At 31.5% G+C, this 22,957-nt stretch overlaps 2 protein-coding genes across 5 annotated transcripts in view; both read left to right on the top strand.

Annotated features, from left to right (window-relative positions):
• The window catches only part of LOC111630637 (putative protein tag-278), a 29,001-nt gene extending 17,809 nt beyond the window's left edge, over positions 1–11,192 (top strand). For both annotated transcript variants that reach the window (XM_023374776.1, XM_023374777.1), the window contains 3 exons: positions 1,074–1,171; positions 5,238–5,383; positions 9,213–11,192. In XM_023374776.1, coding sequence (XP_023230544.1) covers positions 1,074–1,171; positions 5,238–5,383; positions 9,213–10,606 — 1,638 coding nt within the window. In that variant the 3' untranslated portion in view covers positions 10,607–11,192. The remainder of the gene's footprint in view (positions 1–1,073; positions 1,172–5,237; positions 5,384–9,212) is intronic.
• Positions 11,193–18,923: 7,731 nt separating this feature from the next.
• LOC111630645 (gastrula zinc finger protein XlCGF67.1-like) lies at positions 18,924–22,742 on the top strand. 3 transcript variants are annotated; one of them, XM_023374783.1, is made up of 3 exons: positions 20,966–21,343; positions 22,102–22,260; positions 22,345–22,742. In XM_023374783.1, exons 1-3 carry the CDS (start codon positions 21,220–21,222, stop codon positions 22,557–22,559), a joined length of 498 nt encoding a protein of 165 aa, XP_023230551.1. In that variant the 5' UTR covers positions 20,966–21,219; the 3' UTR covers positions 22,560–22,742. The 3 variants fall into 3 exon arrangements, with proteins under 3 accessions (XP_023230550.1, XP_023230551.1, XP_023230549.1); XM_023374782.1 differs by lacking the exon at positions 20,966–21,343 and adding an exon at positions 18,924–20,018 and having other exon boundaries at positions 22,102–22,742; XM_023374781.1 differs by having other exon boundaries at positions 22,102–22,742.
• The last annotated feature ends 215 nt before the right edge of the window (positions 22,743–22,957 follow it).

Genomic DNA, 22,957 nt, shown 5'->3' with positions numbered 1-22,957 from the left:
AGAATACATATTCGAATCTGGATGCATTGTGGTCTATCATTCAAAAAGCATGGTATGAGCTCCCAAATCACTGGTTGACAACTTAGTTGATTCAATGGAACACAGATGTGATGCAGTGATCAGAAGCTCTGGTTATGCCACAAAATACTGGACAAATCTGCATACTTCCTTTGGTAGCTTTACTTTGTCACAGTGTAAAATATAAAAACTTTGTTTTTTCTTTTGTAAATCAGATTTAAAATAAAATCTGTTTGATTCAATTGAGTATTTTTACTCTTTTTTTTGTGCTCTTTTCAACTATCACAATATTAATTATATAGTAGCTGGTAAATAAAATAAAGGTTTCATTTTTAAAACATATGTCAAGGGTAGCTCTACTTTTGGTCACTACTGTATATATATTATTATAATTATTATTAATATTATTATTGTTGTTGTTATTAATAAAATTCACATTTTAATAACTCTTCTGTAACTATTCTAATTTATTTAGAACAATACATTTATGTCAGGTTGTTATTTTAATTTATTTCAGTAAAAGTTTACCTTGGTAGTCCCAATGGCTGTGCTTCTGTTAGATTAGGTAGGTTAGGTTAGATGTGGCTACTGCCCCTGAACCCAGCAAACAGAAGAAAGGAATACCTAAAAAGAAAAAAAAAAGAAATGTCTACTAAAAATGTAGTTAACCTAACCTAACCTAGCGAAAGCATGGCCTTTGGGACTATCAATGTAAACTTTTACCTTTATTTCTGATAACATTTTGCAAGTATTGTAAACTTAAAATGCTTCATAATAAGTAAAAAAAAATTCTTTCTTTATTATTTAATTGTGACATGATAAGTAATTAAAATACAGAAACAACCAATAAATTTTTTAAATTACAATAAGGCAAAACATTAAATTCTTCAAACTAAAAATTTTTTTAAATAATTTATGTAACTTAATTGCTGATTAGTATTTGAAAGAAAAAAATTTAAATTTCTTATTTTTATTTAATTTTATATATTTTTTTTATTAGCTATAAATTATGTTGAATAAAATTGTATTGAATATGTATTTAATTCTATTCATAGTTGGAAGAATTACCTATTGCACGAGATAAAATACAGAAATTACGAGCAAGAAAAGAAGAACTTGAAGCTCTAATAGAAGAACGATCTCGTGCTCAAAGGTTAAAGCTAAATTTTTTTCTATACAATAAAAAATTATATTTAGGAATTTTAATGTTGAAAATTTTTATATATACATATATGAATTTATATTTATTTATTATTTTATATTTATTATCTATCTTATAATATAATCAAGATGGGTTGATAATAATAATAATAATAAGCACAGAGCCCAAATGGTTAGGAATTGAAAGTTGAAATTTGGTACACAGTTAGGGTATGTCACGAGAATGTACACTAAGAAGGGATTTTTCAAAAGTCCCCCCATGGGGAAAGGGTGAGGATTAAGTTTTATCCTAAAAAACCCAGCTTCTACTGTCCTATTTTAGATGCAATTTTTTATTTTTAACTGCATTTTAGTAGGGTATGCCATGAGAATGCACCCTAATAAGAAATTTTGGAAAATCACCCCATGGGGAGAGGTAGTAGGTTAAGGATTACCTTGAAGAACTTGGCTTCTATTGTACTATTTTAGATGCGGTTTTTTTGCATTTTTGACTATGATTAAGTAGGGTATGCCATGAGAATGCACATTAAGAAGGGTTTTTGGAAATTTCACCCCCCCAGGGAAGAGGAGGATAAAGTTAGTTTTAGCCAGTATAAAGTGTAAGAAATAAAGAAGGAAAGTAAAAAGTGGCACATATAGTATACATTTTGGTAATTAATAAATATTTTAATCATTTCCACTTTTTGGGTAACTCAAAAACAATATATCTAAAATAAACAAATTCGAACGAACATTCAAATTCATTCTAAATTCCAAAAATTTGGAATATTGAATTTGAAATATAATGTTCCACACAAGTCTTTTTAGATTTTAAAATTTAAAATTAATCATTTTTATTCAAAAAAGGTTATCATCAAGTAAGTTAATTCTCCATTATAATGAAAAATTTTCTGATTTTTTTTATTTTTTAGGTTACTAAAATAAAAAATCTTTTTAAATACTAAGAATTTATTCAGATAAAATTCGATAATGATTTTAATCATTTTTTTTTCTATTGGATATCCGATAAATAGAATAGTGAAAATGAAATTTCCATAAATTTGACTTTAATCTTATAATATAATCAAGATGGGTTGATGATGATGATGATGATAATAACAATAACAACAACATTAATCGCAGAGCCCAAACGGTTAGGAGTTGAAAATTGAAATTTAGTAGGTTAGACTACATCATGAGAATGTAGACAAAGAACAGACTTTCCGAAATTTTCCCTGTGGAGGAGAGGGAGAGGGTAAAGGATTACCCTGAATTCAGATTTTACTGTACATGTTTTCAGACCCATCTAAAAATTCTCTAATTAGTCTCAGAAGAGGGTGAACGTAATTCTTGCACCTGGTAAAAATGGGTAAGATCAGTTATAATCTAATAATCTTAATTTTCAATATCATTACTTTTTGCCTGAGCAATGCCAGGCTCANGTTAATAATAATAATAATAATAAGCACAGAGCCCAAATGGTTAGGAATTGAAAGTTGAAATTTGGTACACAGTTAGGGTATGTCACGAGAATGTACACTAAGAAGGGATTTTTCAAAAGTCCCCCCATGGGGAAAGGGTGAGGATTAAGTTTTATCCTAAAAAACCCAGCTTCTACTGTCCTATTTTAGATGCAATTTTTTATTTTTAACTGCATTTTAGTAGGGTATGCCATGAGAATGCACCCTAATAAGAAATTTTGGAAAATCACCCCATGGGGAGAGGTAGTAGGTTAAGGATTACCTTGAAGAACTTGGCTTCTATTGTACTATTTTAGATGCGGTTTTTTTGCATTTTTGACTATGATTAAGTAGGGTATGCCATGAGAATGCACATTAAGAAGGGTTTTTGGAAATTTCACCCCCCCAGGGAAGAGGAGGATAAAGTTAGTTTTAGCCAGTATAAAGTGTAAGAAATAAAGAAGGAAAGTAAAAAGTGGCACATATAGTATACATTTTGGTAATTAATAAATATTTTAATCATTTCCACTTTTTGGGTAACTCAAAAACAATATATCTAAAATAAACAAATTCGAACGAACATTCAAATTCATTCTAAATTCCAAAAATTTGGAATATTGAATTTGAAATATAATGTTCCACACAAGTCTTTTTAGATTTTAAAATTTAAAATTAATCATTTTTATTCAAAAAAGGTTATCATCAAGTAAGTTAATTCTCCATTATAATGAAAAATTTTCTGATTTTTTTTATTTTTTAGGTTACTAAAATAAAAAATCTTTTTAAATACTAAGAATTTATTCAGATAAAATTCGATAATGATTTTAATCATTTTTTTTTCTATTGGATATCCGATAAATAGAATAGTGAAAATGAAATTTCCATAAATTTGACTTTAATCTTATAATATAATCAAGATGGGTTGATGATGATGATGATGATAATAACAATAACAACAACATTAATCGCAGAGCCCAAACGGTTAGGAGTTGAAAATTGAAATTTAGTAGGTTAGACTACATCATGAGAATGTAGACAAAGAACAGACTTTCCGAAATTTTCCCTGTGGAGGAGAGGGAGAGGGTAAAGGATTACCCTGAATTCAGATTTTACTGTACATGTTTTCAGACCCATCTAAAAATTCTCTAATTAGTCTCAGAAGAGGGTGAACGTAATTCTTGCACCTGGTAAAAATGGGTAAGATCAGTTATAATCTAATAATCTTAATTTTCAATATCATTACTTTTTGCCTGAGCAATGCCAGGCTCATCTGCTAGTATAAACATGCTAAAGCTACAATGGTCTCACTGACTTCTTGACTTCTTATAGAAAAATAAATGGTACAGTTAAAAGTGGAGTCCTTAGTTATTATGTATAATATTATGATCATTTTATAGAATCTATGATATAAAATCAATTTCAAATTGTAAAAAGCATACTATAGAATAGCAGTCATTTTGACCGATGTCAGCAGTTCTAGATATTGTTACAGAAAGTCTCACAGTTCTTATGTTAAGCAGTGTCACTAAGTAGAAAATTGGCAATTTTGATAGCTGTATCTTGAATAATTATAACACGAGTTAATCTGAAGCAACAATAATTTGTCTGTTATCTGAATATGCGATGGGATTAAGTAATTGTTGAGAAAGTCAGTTCACACAATATCAAATACTCTCCAGAGCATAGAATTGGCATTAACCTATCTAGCAAGTGCTCATAGAAAATGCTTATAATGTTGAAATGATATATTTTGATGTTGATGTGCTGATTCGTAACTACAATAATAGTTCTGGTCTATGCAATCACAAATCATGAAATTATTTGCTAGATGTATTTTGTATGCTTTGTTAGTACAGTAGAGCATCGATTATCCAATCCCCGATTAATTAACCGTCACATCGGTTAACCGACTGTTCTAGTCGGCAAATTTCAAATGTCCGCTAGTGATGTGGCATTACAATATTAGGCTATGTCTTGGCTACTTTAATATTATTTTTGTTAAATTTTTGCATGTTTTAGCTGGCAATACTGGCTCGACTATTGAAGGAAGGCCAGTATTTAAACGAGACTTAATTTTCTAATTATGAGTGGTGGTTTGTTTTGTTAGCAATACAATAATTTAAAAATAATTTTTAACGATACAATAGCGACGATTATTATTTTTTAAAGAATTTGTTAGGCTTTAAAGAAATTAGATTAACATCGATGAAAATTCACTGTGAAGTTGGTTAATAGCGATATACTAATATACTATACTAATAATGTATTTTTTCAATATTTTCGGTTATCCGATTTTTCAGTTATCTGACCAATCTGAGTCCCCAATTGAGTTGGATAATCGATGCTCTACTGTATATTTTTTAAAAATCAAAAATGAAACATATTTGACTGATTATTAGATTGTAGTGATTAGTTTTAAGGATGATAGTCTATAGGAATTTTTAAGACAATCTAAAATAAATTTGAGTTTTTTTTGTTTTTTATTTTAAAATAATCCTGAGTTAAAAATTTCATATCTGTTTTTATATGTTTTGCTGATATATTTTTTTTTAATCATCAATTTTTAAGAATGTTTTTAAAAATATAGTCACTATTTTAATAAATATTTTATTTTTACAGTGTTCTTTCAACGGAACATGAGCAATTAAAAGAGCATTTTGAAAAAGAATCTGATATAAACAAGAAACTAGCAATGGAAAAAGAGGAATTGCAATGGAAATTGCAACAATCCATGGAAACTTCAAGCTTTTTAGCTTCCCTATCTGGTTAGTGGTCATTTGGGTATTATCTTTAAAAAGTAATTTTAAAATTATTACAACACATTACTCACAAAAAAACCTTTAACCGGTGCAAAATAAATTTTGCACCGGTTAAAGGTTTTTTTGTGAGAAAAATTGCTTTCAAACCCCTCCTGGGCCCTTCCTTCTTCAGGTAAAGAATCATTTGGAACAATTTTTAAAGATAAAAAAGAATGGAATCACACATTTAACAGCATCTAATGTAAAAGTTTCTACATAGCATCAAATGTTATTTTAAAAAATTATTCTTTATTATCCATATGGTGATCAGAGAGCCTTGCTGCCAAGTGAAACCACACATCATAAACTCCTTTACATGCCTCCCTTTAGGCATAAGATGTAGTTAATCTTCCGGCTGCATTAGGGCCTGCCAAGCCAAGCAAAGCATGATTTTATCTCTAGAATTAATGGATGATGTACTGTAAGCCCTATAGATCTCGATCTGCTCCAACCATTTGGGATGGTCTAAACATGATGTGGTAACAATTAACTTAGCTTTTGAAAAGTCTGCTATGATCTCGAATCAGATGCGTAAGTTGATAATGAAGTGGAGCATTTATTGTGCTGTATGTCACACATATGCTCCTTCGATCTGAGCCCAATAGCACATTTTGTCAAACCTATGTATACTAAGTCTTTATCAAAATGGTAGTCTCTGAGTGGGACCTTATACACCCCTGAAAGTCTTTCCATATTAGACCTGTTTTTTCCATTGCGTAGTATATGAAATATAGAGGGGCATCTTCTGTATGCCAGAGAGATATCCCATTGCATGCGATTCTACTATATAACGATTTCAAAAGTGGGTTGTAGGTAATAGGAATTATCTGCTTATCTTTGGTTTGGTTGCTATTTTTTGAATTATCCTCCATGGAAGAAGGAGCCATCATTCCACTGATCTGTTGTGAAATTTTTTGTATAATGTTGTGATAGCCATGCTGCTTGGCTATGTTATGCAAGTATTGCAGCTCCTCATCTAATGCCTGTTGGTTAGAAGAGTGTGTGTGGGTTCTTTTAACCAGGGCCCTAAATGCAGCCAACTTGTATTGGACTGAGTTTGCCAGAATGTAGGTGGGATGGTCGGATGGTTTCTGGTATATAAAGGTGTGCATGTTCGGTCCCCCAAAGATAATATCCAAATCCAGGAAACGCACTGTTGAGTTGCTATGCTGTACAATCTCCAGGAATAGGCCATATGGATTGTTGTTCATTTCCATCCATAAATCAAGCAATGTTCGGAAGTCCCTCCACATTTGTCGTCCATGTAGTGCTTGTAAAGGATGATGCTTTGGAGGAAATTCAGTAGTATTCTATTCTCCAGTTGCCTGATTACTAACTCACACAAATCCCCAGAGACCGAACTGCCCATGGGGACAACCTTACCCTGCATATAAGTCACTCTGCCGAACTGAAAAATCGAGTTGTAACAAACCAAATGGGTCAACTCCAAAATATGTTGATAGAATTCTTCGTTGTGTATGTTTGTAAAGAGAAAGTCCTCAAGGGTGCAAAAACACTAAAGCAACTCTATCGATGGGTACACCGAGCGAAAATCCAGGACAGTAGAGTTGCCTCTGTTTTTGCACTTTTTATATTTCTTCCTTCTTCATACCTTTGTAATCCAACAATAATCTGATGAGGGCTTCAGTGGATTAGACTTTCTCTTGAGGTTCTTGTCTGCTTCTATACTGTCTGCATGCGAAAACACACTGCTTCTTCAAGGGGAGCATATCCTCTTTACCATCCAATTTGTTTAAATTGTCCCACAGCATGCACAGGACTCTATGACTGATGACTATCAGCAGTCTACTAAGGACGTATTTGCACAGGTGTTGATCCGCAATGACGAGCTGCACAGCAATCCCCTGACTGACAGGATCCTCAGGACCATGCTGGAGAGGTGCCTGAGATTGAGGGAGAGTACATGCTGGAGGTACTGTACTCGAGAACCTTCTCCTGCCCAAACCCTACAGGAGACGAGACCATCTCTACAAACTGCTTGAAAGCTGGAATCTTTCTATCTTCTTATTGAGCACATGAGCCTGATGTCAGCGTAGATGACTCGTTTCGAAATATGAAGTCGACAGTTGCCTTCTTCAATGCCTTTTTCTTGATGAGTCACTGCCCATGTGCATCTTCCACTACTTTGTGAGGAAGGTGGAAGCTGCTGATCTGGTGGATAGTGGGTCAGAGGATGAGATGGGTGTGTACACTGGTCGAGCTCAGAAGCACTCTGTTATACATACATACAAAAAGAAAGTTAAAAGTCTCTCTGGTGATAGTATAATTAAAATAGAATGGATATAGAAATTGAACTATAATATAAAGTAGAAATAAGTTTTGGAAATTTAAATACAAAGTGGAAATAGTTAAAACTGGCTCATTTTTCGTCACCAAATTTCTCATTGAAATAAATTTCAAATTGCGAGATAAAAACTTTCTTAAGATTTTGGCAGATAAAAACTGTTTTGTTATAGGTTTTGAGAATAACTGGATACATTTAATTTGAAGCTAAGACTTTGAAATACAGTAGAGCCTCGAAAACTCGGCACTTGATAATCCAGCACTCCGGATAACTCGGCCATACCCTGGCAGGGCAAAAAAATCCTTAATTAATTAATTTTCATTATAGACAGCTTTATGCCTCATAAAGTATTTTTCTGAGGTCTGTCTTATCAAGTAAATTACTGTACACAGTGTATTCATTAGTTTTCATTTTCATGTAGTAAAGGCTCTATGCCTTCATAAAGGACGTACTTTTCCTTTGTTTAAGGGTATTTGGGCAGTTTATTCTCTGTTGTATTCTCAAGCAAACAATACATACAAGTACAGTACAATATTTTCTGAGGAAACACGCATACTTATCCTTTTTTAACCCCATTCCCGATAACCTGGCATTTTCACAAACTCGGCCACCCTTCGGTCCACTTTTTTTCGAGTTTTTTGAGGCTCTACTGTATTAACATTTTAATTAAATAACTTCTAAATCTATTTTATATGCAATTTTTGTTCTAAATTCTCAAAAACAATAGTAATTGTTAAATTGTAACAAATTCAAAAAAACCTCACTGGCATCCATTTACAAAATAAGCAATTATTTTATTGTGACATCATTACAGTGCATCGCTGCAATTTTTAATTGTGTTTTTAATTTATTTAATTTAAAATATATGCTCTCCACCTCAAATTAGTAGTGTCTTGTCCTTGTATATCAAACTTATCTTGTTAACAATAGAGTTGTGCCAGTCATCTAACTCCTTTAAGGGGAAAGTTTTGAATTTGAAATAATGTGACTTATAGTGCAATATAATTAATAGAGGCCTCCTGCTCCTAAACTTTCCATATCTGCTTTTAATTTTCATCTATCTAACTCCATTCTCAAAATTAAGGAAGGACAGACAGAGAGATGGACAACAGTGGAATTTACGTCTACAATTTTTTTCAAATTGCAGCCCAATGAAATTAACAAATGTTTTTGGACTCCTGAGTCCTGATTAAAATTTTTGATATTTGTTTGTTAATGATTTAATTCTGTAACTGGATGCCAGTGAGGGTTTTTTGAGTTTTTATACTTTATTTTAAGCCCAGTGTGAAGATGAAAGAACTGTTGTAACAAATTTATTATTTTTTTTTAGATCTAATTATTTTCAATATTACTACTTGAAATTTTTTAATATGTTTAATATTTGTAGCAGAAACAGCAAATATTAAATATTAAGAATGGTAATAAATCAATAAAAAAAAAATATAAATATTTTACTTTTAAAATTGTTCAATTAATATTTTTCCTTTTCAGAATCATCTCCAGTGGTTGAGAATAACTCACTTCCTCCAAGACTGTCATCTAGCTTTCATGCATATTATAGTAATGCATCTGAAAAATTAAATTCTCATCATTCATTATCATCTTCATCATACAAATCTTATAGAAGATCATCATCTCTTTCTGAAACTACGCTACCAAGTTGCAAAAAGTTGAAGCAAATTTGGGACAATTCTCCCTTGTCTAGTGAAAATGTAAGAAAAATGGGAATGAGGAGTCATTCCTTTTTAAAAGCACATTCTTCTCAAACTTCCAAACATCCAAAACATCGTAGTTTTACACTTCACTCAGGCAGAAGCTTTGCAGATCATATTAAGTCATTGGACAATAATGAAGAAAGAAAATTCTCAAAAGAGATTTTCAAAGGTGAAAACTCAGAAAAGAAACAAGATTTTGATGAAATAAATAATAAAAAAGATGGTGCAATTTCTCAAAGTTTACCTTGTGATATATCTGATGAAAATGGATCACATTTTGGAAAATCATTAAAGTGGAGGTTCAAACTGCCAAAAACAGAAGAAACATTGCCAATCAAAAAACTATTTGAAAATTCAATTAAAAATAATCATAAAAAGCCAGAATATGATGAGAACCGTTCATTGGAACAAACGGAAAAAAATGAAAAAGAACCAGCCCAAGACTTTGTTGTTGTTTTAGAAGCTTCTGGTAGTGTTGCAGCTTATAAGACAAATTTAGAACAAGATGATACTGTAGAAGAATCATCAAAATTTTCTGATAGTATTGAAGGTAGTTTTATTTCACCTCAGGATGGTTTTGATAACTCTATTAATTTATCTTGTTCCTTACAAAGTAGTGTAATATCAGATGATAGTGCATGGTCAAGCACATCATTCCCACCACAGCCACATACTGACAGGGGTAACCAGGATTTTTCTATTTCCCCTTCATCAGAAGATGATTCCTTCTCTTCAGAGAGTCCAAAACAAGATCAAATTGAATCACTTGGCATAAATGTTGAGCAAGAAGAAAGTTCAAGTTCAGGAGAACAGTCTCAGTGTGTCAGAGAAAATTGCAAGTTTCGTTCTGTATCTCCTAAAAGTCTTGCAGGTGAAGCTATGGTGCAAGATGACAGTCCGATATCTATATCTCAAATGAGTGAAGAATTTTCTATTTCCATGTCTTGTAAAAAACATAAAAGAATTGAAAAACTAGAGATAACTGAAGAAAGTGCAAGCAAAGATTCGTGGGAAGTTTCATGTTGCATCAATAAAGAAAAAGTTCTATCCTCTAATAATGCAGAAACACCATCTATGGAAACAACTAGTCAAGGATTGTTAATGTCAAATTCCAATATTGATGATATCAGTTGGGATTCTGAGGATATGCCATCAGAATCTGAAATATGATGAATTGAAATAATTAAATTATAATTAACTCAATGTGATGAATATCAAAATACTAACTCTATTTGAAAATTAAAAGAAGTCTTAAAACAATTCATAAAATGTAATTTGAATTATTAGCATAAACAGCCTCTATAGTTTTGTTTACATTACAAAAATCTAGTCTTCAAATCAAGATAATTAAAGTCTACATTTCTAATAATGCTTTTTTAGGGGACCATTGATTTCAAATTACAGGAATATATCTACTTAGGTATTTGTTGATAAAAAAAACCAATTTCCATAGGAAAATAAACATCAGTCAACACATAGAGTAAAATTTTCAAGTGGAAATATATTGCTTAGTCATATAATTATTTATAAGCATTTTATGCTTTTATGATATACGTAAAACCAACAGTTTCAGTTTCAAAAGATTTTGTCCTTGCTGTTTAAACTTTTCATACGTAATAGCTGCTTAGCAGAAACTGTTCAAATTATTCAGCACAGCTGATTTACGATAAATTTAAATATTTGCAAATTCTAATATATTAAAGAGAAAAATATATATATATTGTATTTATATCACTTTAATATGTAAATATTTCTCTCACTTTCATAAAGGACGTACTTTTCCTTTGTTTAAGGGTATTTGGGCAGTTTATTCTCTGTTGTATTCTCAAGCAAACAATACATACAAGTACAGTACAATATTTTTTGANTATAATTCTATAAAGACTGTTACACAGTCAATTTAAACAAATTATTTTTTTGAATTATTATATATAGTTTTTAAATATGGTTGCTGTAAATGTGAGGATCAAGTCAAGAATAGCAATTGTTCTTTTATTGCTTTCTGTGAAAAGCACTTTTACTTAGGCTGCTACATGTTTTATGTAGTGATGCTTATTTCAAATATTATGAATGTTATTTAGAAAGAGAATTTACTCTTGAAAGTAATGTCAAAAATGTAATAAATGTTATTGATTATTGTGTATCATGTGTTTGATGTTTGTTCTTTGAAAATTTAAAATAAGTATTTATGATATTTTAATCGTGTGTTTTGTTTAGTGAGGACAGATTAAATTTTATTGTAATATCGATATTAATAAGATATTTTAATTATACTTTCAAGAGTAAATATTTAATTAACGATGTAATATAAATTTGTTGTCAGAGTAAAAACTTATTTGTTTATGACATATTTAAACTTAATTTTTAAAGAAATTATCTTGGCCCGAATTTCATAAATTAAAAAAGAAAAGACTAAATTTAAAGTTGCTTGATTATTTTTCTACTTTGATAAATCAAAAACGTTAAAAAATATCTTCTTAATGTATTCATAAATGTATAGATATTGTGAGAATAAATTAACAGATTAAATAAATGAAGTTACAGGATATTGAATTTTACCTTTACATATAATGTTTACACATTATGAAATAATTACATATTAAGTTAACAGAAATATTGCCACATTATTAGCAACTCATTTATGTTTACAATCAAATATTTTTGGAATTATGACATAAATCCTAAAACTTTTTTTAGTAACCAGTATACAAACTACATTTATCACTATACAGGTAACCCCCGTATAACACGGCACTTCTATAGCACGGATTCACTAACACGGTTCAAGAATTGGTACTACCCCCGTATAACACGGTACTCTTATAGCATGGATTCACTCTGACACGGTTCGAGAATTGGGTAAAACCTCGTACAACATGAAATGTAATAAATTTTTACATACTTAAGTAATAATAGTTCACGAAAATTATTATTTTCGTGAACTATTAGTACTTAAGTATGTAAATTTTCTCTTCTCGCCTTCTGTCGATACACGTGGTCCTTCTCGAAACTTGTTTCAATGTTGCCAGATCGCGACGCTTCTGCTTCTGATGTTGCCGAATGTTTTTCCCTTATTCCATACTTGCTTTATTCTTCATAAGTGCTTAGCACCATATAAGGAAATTTATAAAGACCTTTTAACTAGAAACAAGCAATTTAAAATCACATACTTTTTGCAAAAGGAAAAGCATGGATCTGAAGATAATGCAGAAAAATGCTCAGAGGATAAGGATAACTTGCCGAGAAGAAAACGCTCTCGGTTAATAGTGCTTTTAGCGATGACGAAGAAAACATTGTTTAATTTATATTAATATGTATCACTTAAGAAAATTTTAATAAAGATATTTATATTAATTATGAAAATATAATAGCATGTTTTTAATTTTTGGAACCTAACCCTCCTTATCGTACTAGTTCTTTGCTTCGTATAACACGGCAATTTTTTGGAACGTAACTACCATGTTATACGGGGGTTACCTGTATATTAATAGGTAAGAAATTTACACAGGGTCAATTTTATTTCATGCAAGTGTATTTAAACATTTAAATTTGACACAGGCTTGTCTAATTTTAGGTTAGAAACATTTTTTTGAAAAAATCAAGTAACTGAATTACTTGACAAGCAATTATTGACTTGAAGGAAATGAATTTGGAATTGTTATACAGTTGAACTTGTCCATCTCAAATCTCACAGGAACAAGAAAAAAGTTTGAGGTAGGGTTCAAGATAGAAGTTCCTACACAGCAAACAGTAATAGGCAGTGGCGTGCCGTCATTAGAAGCGGTGGAAGCGCCGCTTCCCTTGTATTTTATAAAAAATAAATACATATTAATTTTAATTATATGAAAATAATCGCACAATATTTTATTATAACCGCATTATGTATCCTATTACAAATTTCTATACTACACGTGAAAAAAAAGATTGCTATTGTATATTCGAATATTAGTGGCGGAGTGGAATCTCTGTATTGTCAGATTCCAAAAAGCCAGATTTGCGCACGCGCTTTACAGATCACCAACCTCACCCAGTTTAGCCGGTGGAAGCCTAAGACCTTGAGTTGATGCTACACATTCCAACGCTTCCAATTCTATCCGGGACCGGTTCTGGGCTGTTAGCCGCCCGCCCGCTAGATATTTGGCCGATTACGTGAATAACGAGTAGATTTATAACTTAACCCAACCGATAAGAATTTACTGGTATGTTTTTACGATAGTTCTGTATAGTTGACAGGAGTTTAAAAAATCCATTAAAATATTTGATATATTTATTCCGCTCTCCGATTTTATATTACTCACGGATTTCGATGTTAAACCAGTGATATTACGATTTCGTACATCCCATCTTTAAGGGGATGTAGAAAAAAACGTATACAATTCTTGTATAATATTAAAAAATTAACCGTTACTTCGACAGCGTCATTTACAACTAAATTTAATGAATGAGAGAGATGCACCAGGTACAGAAAAAGCCCTAGAATTTATTTTCTTTAAATTTACGATTTATGTATCCGTTTGTCATAAAAATTTGTCTTCCCACTTTTTCCCCGAGACTACAAATATTCGAGTACAAAGTAACCGGTTTCGACTTATTTCTACTTAAGAAGTAGTTAAATAATTAAGCGATTAGGGAATTGGGGACATATAGGAATTGGGGACATATAGGAATTGGGGACATCTATAGCCGAGTACAGTGGGGACCGATTTCTTCGAAATACTGTATTAGATGTAATAAAGACAGAAATTTTTCCAGTTCGACGAGAGTGACCGAAAAGTTGTAAATTTTGGAAATTTCCGTGGACAACACCTTGGTCCTAAAACGAATTAGTTAGAAAACAAAAGACGGACAATCTATTAAGTTTAACGTATTTAGATTTTTACAGCTATGACGAGAAACGTTTAAAATTTACAACAACACTGTTGCTTCCTTTGAGATATACTAGTGATTAGACAAAAGAGACATTAACCGGTATCGGCACCCTCGGGATTTGGCACGCATGCACGCACCGCACACCTACCAAGATCGTCTCTGATTCACATCCACTTTTAACTAAGTGGATTGTTTCAATATTTAAAAAGTAAAGAATATCTTATGCTATTTTTATGTACGTTTCTTCACAAAACTATATTCATACAATCGAATATTTCATCACACATTTTATTTTAACAAGTAAGTTTTTATAATTTTATTTTTAATTTTAGCCCTTATATTATAGCTAGCAATTTAGAATGTAATTGTGATATTGAAAATTTATTTCAAAAAGTTTTGGCTCGAGACCTTATAATGAAAAAGAAAACATTATTAAAAGAGAAAGANTTTTTTTTTTTTTTTTTTTTTTTTTTTTTTTTTTTTTTTTTTTTTTTTTTTTTTTTTTTTTTTTTTTTTTTTTTTTTTTTTTTTTTTTTTTTTTTTTTTTTTTTTTTTTTTTTTTTTTTTTTTTTTTTTTTTTTTTTTTTTTTTTTTTTTTTTTTTTTTTTTTTTTTTTTTTTTTTTTTTTTTTTTTTTTTTTTTTTTTTTTTTTTTTTTTTTTTTTTTTTTTTTTTTTTTTTTTTTTTTTTTTTTTTTTTTTTTTTTTTTTTTTTTTTTTTTTTTTTTTTTTTTTTTTTTTTTTTTTTTTTTTTTTTTTTTTTTTTTTTTTTTTTTTTTTTTTTTTTTTTTTTTTTTTTTTTTTTTTTTTTTTTTTTTTTTTTTTTTTTTTTTTTTTTTTTTTTTTTTTTTTTTTTTTTTTTTTTTTTTTTTTTTTTTTTTTTTTTTTTTTTTTTTTTTTTTTTTTTTTTTTTTTTTTTTTTTTTTTTTTTTTTTTTTTTTTTTTTTTTTTTTTTTTTTTTTTTTTTTTTTTTTTTTTTTTTTTTTTTTTTTTTTTTTTTTTTTTTTTTTTTTTTTTTTTTTTTTTTTTTTTTTTTTTTTTTTTTTTTTTTTTTTTTTTTTTTTTTTTTTTTTTTTTTTTTTTTTTTTTTTTTTTTTTTTTTTTTTTTTTTTTTTTTTTTTTTTTTTTTTTTTTTTTTTTTTTTTTTTTTTTTTTTTTTTTTTTTTTTTTTTTTTTTTTTTTTTTTTTTTTTTTTTTTTTTTTTTTTTTTTTTTTTTTTTTTTTTTTTTTTTTTTTTTTTTTTTTTTTTTTTTTTTTTGCTTCTACGATTCACGATACATTCGCAATCGTGTATGCCACTAATGTCAAACGGGACTATTTTGTACGGGTAACTACACCACCACCGCATTTTTTATTAATTTTTTTTCACACAACTGAATTTTGATCTTTTAAATTGAAATACCTGATTAAAGGGTGGCCGAAATTTTTCTCCGCCCCGGGCGGCTAACACCCACGGTACGCCACTGCGCATCTGAACTCGTCTATCAAAAAATTGGCGCATGGTATGCAAAAGGTTGGCCACCCCTGGCGTAGAGAATCAATTAAATCTAATATAACAGAGTTAATTATATTGAACTTGCTTATTTATTAAGTGCGTTAGATAATCTATTAATTAAAAATACATTTAAAGAAGTCTACGGTTTTTACTGGCTTATCGAATACGAATGGACCCTAAACCATCACTGACTGATTGCCCCTGGAAGTCGGCTTCTTACAGAAACACAGCTTCCCTATCATCAAATGTAACGGCACGCCCCTGGTAATGGGTTTGATTTATTTTATTAATACAACAGCAAATACAGCACATACCTGTATTAGGTATAAATAAAACGTTTTTGACATACCTTCTGATGCCTGACTTTTTTCAACCAATAAGACACGAGCCAAACACAGAAAAGCAGCATTAATTGCAACTATGTACTATATTTAAGAGATGTTTCTCCATCATAATTTATGCTATCAAAATATAGTTGCTGAGCTTTGAATATGTAATTGGCACTTCAGTCCATAATTTGAGATAGAGGTTTTAGAGAGAAAATTATTTGAAATAAATGGAAAATATATTGAATTCAGGTTGAAAATGCATGGGGAAAAATTTTGAGATAACTAATTTCTGAGTCCTTATATTAAAAGTAAGGTTTTATCAAAAAAATTAAGATATAAAATAGTCTTTATTATTTCATACATTAAAGTTACAACTTTTTGAAATAAGTATTGCAATGAATTCGAAATGAGTGAAATGTGAATTTGTACTCAATTTGCTGGAATTCTAAAATTGAGACTTCATTTCATTATCTAAATACAGTTTATAAAACTAGCTGTTACCCGCGACTTCGCCCGCGCATATTTTGCAAGCAAACCCCATTTATATTCAGTATTTCAACAACCATAGTAATTGTTATATAACACCTACCTGTTGAAGAATTGCTGAGAACCAAACGAACTGTTTTTAATTTGATCAATTTTCTGGAACGTTTACAATCGTTCTATAATCGAACCAATGTGCAATAACAAATTCGAATTTAAAACGATTCGAACATTATGTTTAAAAAATCGAAATATATTAAAAATACAGTATTTATAACAATGTATGAAATGTTGTCAATTTAATACACCTAAGTACTCAATGAAGACTAAACGTAGTTGAAAACAAAAAATCGTATCTAAAATAGTATAGTAGAAGCCATTCTTCAGGTTAAGCCTTAATCCTCTCCCTCTCCCCACGGGGGGAATTTCGAAAAATCCCTTCTTAGCTTGCGTTTTCATAACGTATCCTAACTGTGTACCAAATTTCACCACTAGGTCAGCTCTGGGCGATGATGAATCAATCAGTCAGTCAGGACAAATAATTTTATATATTTAGATTACTTGTCCTGACTCACTGATTGATTCATCATCGCCCAGAGCAAACCGCTAAACCTAAAGAGGTGCAATTTCCAATGCAATACGTGATTAAATGCTCCCTGGTTGCTTATAGCTACATGTTATAGAACATTCTTTTTTTCAGTCATTACTAGGAAAAAGTTTGAAATGTCTAAATTTCATCTTTACAACCTGATAAAAGTATTAGAAATTTTAGAAAATACTTTCAAATTATAATAGAGAGATTGCGGCCGACGTTTTCAACACGAAAATGTGTACGTCGGACGTTCAGCGCCGACTTCCTGTAAGCCTATAAGTTTGACAATAGCGTTTGGAACGTCAGTGGAATCATGCTCGACGTTCCAAACGCCATGGTCAAACTTCTAGGCTTACGGGAAGGCGACGCTGAACGTCCGACGTACACGTTTTCGTGTTGAAAACATCGGCCACAACCTCACTATTATCTTTCTAAGACGAAGAAAGCATGGATGGACCAACATACGCATCGTCTTCCTCATCTTTGCTTGCCTGAAATATGAGTTATGAAGTGGTTCCGTCATATGCCTCTTGGGCATGTAGAGAAAAAGTGAATATCCGACGCCGAAGACGAGTCAAATCCCGACTCAGCAAACTGACATAATATTAATAAAAATTTATGATTACATGCGATAGACGGTGTCTCTAAAAGATGCGAGAAGAAGAGAAAGGACATAATGGTGATATTGAAAGAGGAAATGCCGACAGTGGCAAGAGAAGAGGGACGCGCGAATGCGAAACATTAAAAAACCAAGCGCGCACGATTTTTTGGCCTTAAAGCCTTTCCTCACACCCATAGACCGAGCGTTCTTTATAATATAGCGTTCTTTGAGAGTATGGGGTCAGATAACCAGAAACGTCGTCGTGGACCCTTTGAAGGCGAAGGTTGGCATGTACAGGTACGATTCCGTTGACATTTTTGCTAGTACAGGGAGTATACGATTCCGGTCTGGGGGGAGAAATCCTTATTCTGAGTTCACATCTTACAGTTATATGCTCGTGTTTCCGTCCTCAGTTCTCAAAATTTCAGTTGCGCGAAAATTCAAAATTTGATTAATTAAATAAATGTATTATATTCCCGTTGACCGATCTTTGCTTTTTTAAAATCCATTTCATTTTTCTCTTGTATTTTGCGGCGGCCCTTCTGTTTGCTTGCTTTAGGGTCGATATGTTCTGTTCGTATAGAACATTTTCTACTTTGATTAGTCACAATAGACCAGGGGTCGCCAAAGTGGTCGATATCGACCCCCAGTGGTCGATGCAACATCATTGGGGGTCGATGCGGCTAGGGGGTCACAACTTTCTATTTTGTTTTTCTTTGCTCATACACCTACACTTGTGATAAAACTTTACCTTGGGGGTCAATGTGAGGTTTTGGAAAGTGGTTGGCGGTCTACAGTTATAAATGTTTGGCGACCCCTGCAATAGACTAATATTGGTAAAATAATATGTAAAAAATTAGAAATATTAATTATACGATCGGAACATTTTAGACCCAGGCAAGAGACTCGGAGGACATCGGAGTGGAGAAACTGCATTTTGGCACGTAGACGAATTAACGAGACGAACTCATATTACATTCAAAAGCACTTATTTGCAGTAAATTTTTATTACGATTTTATTCGTCGTAACCGTATTCGAGTAAAATATCATTCGAAGTTTTACTCTCAAACATTTCGTTTTCGAAAATAATAGTAAAAAATTGAAACTTTATATTTTAAATTGAAGACGGCGCCACGCGATTCATTCGAATTTGAAAAATGTTCCGTTGCAACTCGCAACTGCGTCTCCAAAAGTCGTTCGAGTCAACGGCCGGGAGGAAGTTAAAGTATATTTGTGTAATAAGAATTGAAGGTGTTAAAGGGCAACAGTGGACCTCGATGGATTTTTTCGTTATTTAGAATCGGATGTTGATAAAAGAATTTCGTCACATGTTAAATTTGCCATAAAGTTAGGTTTACAACCTGTAGATGAAATGCGAAGGTCGTTGTATATTAATTTATAGGAAGGATGGTGATTTCAATTTTATTTCGATGTCACGAATGCATGATGAACTGTTCGCCGTTCAAAGGAACCTTTAAAGATAAATTCGGAAAAATTTCATGGGGAACCTATTTTTTCCTTCGTATGGCATCTAATCTGCATAGAGTGTACAGTACGTTGAGCACGAGCTGTTTGGTTGTGGACGTGAGTTATCATACAGCTGTCGACTGGGCGAACTCCGTAAGACCACGTTGTGATAATTTCCTTGTATAATTTATTCCAAATGAAAATTGGTGGACCCCGAAAGATTGTCGAGATGATAATTCATGTTTCGTATATTAAGTAAATAACAAGTCAGAAGTTAGTCTTAACTGGGTTATTAGTAAATTCAAGAAGCATTTATAATTTGTACCAAGCTTCAATATTTATATAACTAATTAGAGTCGGCACAGGCGAATGGAAAGGATATACATAGTCATATCGATGATTTAGGAGGAGTCGATATTAAACGAAATTGAAACGCGCAGAAAGTTTCGTCGATCCGGTTACGGTGTCCATACACAAAAAATTGAAAGATTGTGGCTTTGTTTGAAAAACAAAGAACTTGCCAATTCATCCCATTCGTATTTATATGCCTTTATATATAAGAAGATTCTGAGATGGGAAAAAACCAGAACGTTTCGAGTTGTTTCTTTGGCATTTGAGTAAGGTTTTCCAGGAGCGGGCCACGCACCAATATGAGAAGAGCCGGAAACTGTTCCTTCTGTCCCGACAGCAATCCCAAGAATAATAATGAAAATCGAAAGAGGAAGAAAGAAGAAACGTGTGTTAAAAGTACGGAAAAAGTGTCAAGTAAGATAAGACGTAGTCACTAAAGATGTTGCAGATTCATAATTCATTTCGAAGAAATGGAAGAAAAACAAATAAAACTATATTAATCGTTAGTACAATTTTATTTATAATACGGTTTTGTTAGTATTTGTGTTGTTTGCCATCTTGTTTGTGGGCATAGCGTTCACAAACAAGATGGCGACCGGAAGTTCCGCCATTGTGTGTACTGTACCTAACTGCACATTTATACCTTCATGAATTTGTATATTGCCAGTTTGTTGAATTTATCTGCGGATCCCTACGACAATCCAAAGTAATTATTTATAGTGACTTTTAATTAGGATAATATTAATTCAAAGCAAATTTCCAGCCAAAAATCATTTAAAAAATATATATCTGATTGAACAGAAAGTTCTCTCACTTTTGGACGCATTTCATTTAGCCAAGAAAATTTTATGTACAGAATTGACTTCAATTATTAATGTAATCACCGTTGTTGTTGACCACTTCCTGCCAACACTTATGCAAGGAATGGATGCCATCTCGATAAAACTGTGGCGGCTGCGACTCGAAGAAGTTGGTCAGGCTGGCCTCCAAATCGGCTTCATTGTTGAACTCCTTGCCAGCCAGGAGACGGTCGAGTGCGGCGAACAGGTGGTAATCCGAAGGTGCAATGTCAGGGCTATACGGCGGGTGGGGCAAGAACATCCCAGTTCAGGTCCAAAAGCTTCTAGCAGGTCTGCCTAGCCGTATGTGGCCGTGCATTATCATGAGCAGGATAGTGTTCCGGGCGGGTCTCCGCCAGTTTCTGCTGCAGACGTCGAGTTGTTCGCAGTAGAAAGTTGCGTTGATGGTTATACTGTATTTTGCGGCAGCAACTCGAACATGATGATTCCTTTAGAATCCCAGAAGATAGAGAGCATGATCAAAAATTGGGTTTAGGATCTTTGGGTTAGGGATCTTTACTTTTGAAGCGTTCGTACCAGTCGTATGCAGTTCTTCTAGCGACAGTGTCCGGCCCTAACGCAGCATCGATGTCAGTGATAGAATTGGCTGCTTTTTTTGGAACAGTAGTCATAAACGAGGAGCAGCGAACTTGCTCTTTGGTTAGCGGTTAGCTTTGGTTTGTCATGGTAAAGTAAAATGAGAGGACTGGATTTGGTATTTTCTTATAGCACGTATCCCAACCTGTTTATAAACTGTCATGGAACATTCTAGAATGTTTCAGAAAAGATTCCAGAAAGTTCCAAAAAGTGCGAGAACTTTCTGTTCAATCAGATACTTGTTCCTAAAAATCGCATGCAAAATTGATGTCACTTACGAATTCGGTTAATTAATGCGTATTCCTTAGTGAGAAAAATTAATTGGATTTCTTTTTCTTTCAGATTTTGAGCGAAGACGAAATTTTGCGATTAAAATGTAGAAAGTGGAATTTGTATAATTATTACTGTTTTTAATTTTGAAATATTCAATTAGAGTTACAAAATAATTGTTCGATGTTATTCTCGTATTTTGTTTCATACATAACTTTGTTATTTGCAGATTCGCCGTCGACCAAAAGAAGACATTTCTGTGTAATAACTGACGAATTGTTTAAGAAAAGTGGAAGGATGTGTGTAATACAGTACTTTCTTTTGTGGAAGAAAAAAAAATTAAAACGGCCATTAGAAATGACACGAGAATATATCGAAGAAGAAAACATTTTTTGTGCAAATGAAGGGGAAAAGAAGATCGAATGATGTTTTAAAATTATTTTTGAACTATTTTATTTTGCAACGTTGCATATAAATTGTTTTGAGAAAAAATATGTAAATTATATTAATTTGTGATAGTGATTATGCTTGTCGGAAATATTTGTCAATGCTGGTCTAAGTATAATAATTAGTATATATGATTTAATGATATGATTGGAGTACAGTACATTTTCGTTAAGAAAACTTATGAGGAAGATGCAAATTACATTTATATCTGCACACAAAACTTTGTCAATTCTTTAAAAATACTTTTTTTTTATTGATTTAAGAAATATATAAATGTACATTAGAGTTTCAATATTTTTATTAATTGTATTTTTCATATTTTACAGGTTTATCACAGCGTAAAAGAATGAACAGGAAATATCAATGTGAAACTTGCAAGAAAGAACTTACTTCGAGATATGGATTTAAATGTCACCAGAAGATTCATACCGGAGAGAGATTATTTACATGTGATGATTGCAAACGAAGTTTCATACGAAAACAACATCTGATAAACCATCTCCGAATTCATACAGGGGAGAAGCCTTTCACTTGTGATGATTGCAAACGAAGTTTCACACGAAAACAACATCTGATAAACCATCTCCGAATTCATACAGGGGAGAAGCCTTTCACTTGTGAGGATTGCAAACGAAGTTTCACACAAAAACACCACCTGATAGACCATCTCCGTATTCATACAGGAGAGAAGCCGTTCTCTTGTAATTATTGCACACACAAATTCACTTTCAGATCGCATTTATATGATCATATTATGAGACATCATAATAATAATCGTGAATAATGTCTTTTGCGAAGCAAAATGTGGAAAAGAAAAGTGGATAAAAATGATTGGCAGGCTGCATATATTTAAAAAACATTTAATACTCGTAATTATATTTTATTGAAAACAACAAATTAGTTTCATTTTCTTGATTTGTAATTTTTACATTTTAGATTTTTTAAAAAAATCGATTTTATGGACTAAACGGGAAATGTGTTGTAAAATTATAAATAAATGGAAGTTAAATTAGTAAAAATACACTATTTAAAGTACTTGTATGATTTACTGAGTGTGGACGAATTTATTTTTTATTTTAATTAGTAATAACTCGTTTAACATTTGAATATGCGTATACAGAAACACGAGAAAATTTACAATACTGTTTACTTAATGATCCGTTGCCGTTATTTTTCTGGGTT

Source organism: Centruroides sculpturatus, unplaced genomic scaffold (assembly GCF_000671375.1).
Source record: "Centruroides sculpturatus isolate CEXI.00-Female unplaced genomic scaffold, Cexi_2.0 scaffold348, whole genome shotgun sequence".
In the NCBI taxonomy this organism is placed as follows: domain Eukaryota; kingdom Metazoa; phylum Arthropoda; class Arachnida; order Scorpiones; family Buthidae; genus Centruroides; species Centruroides sculpturatus.
This window is presented reverse-complemented; position numbering and strand designations above follow the sequence as displayed.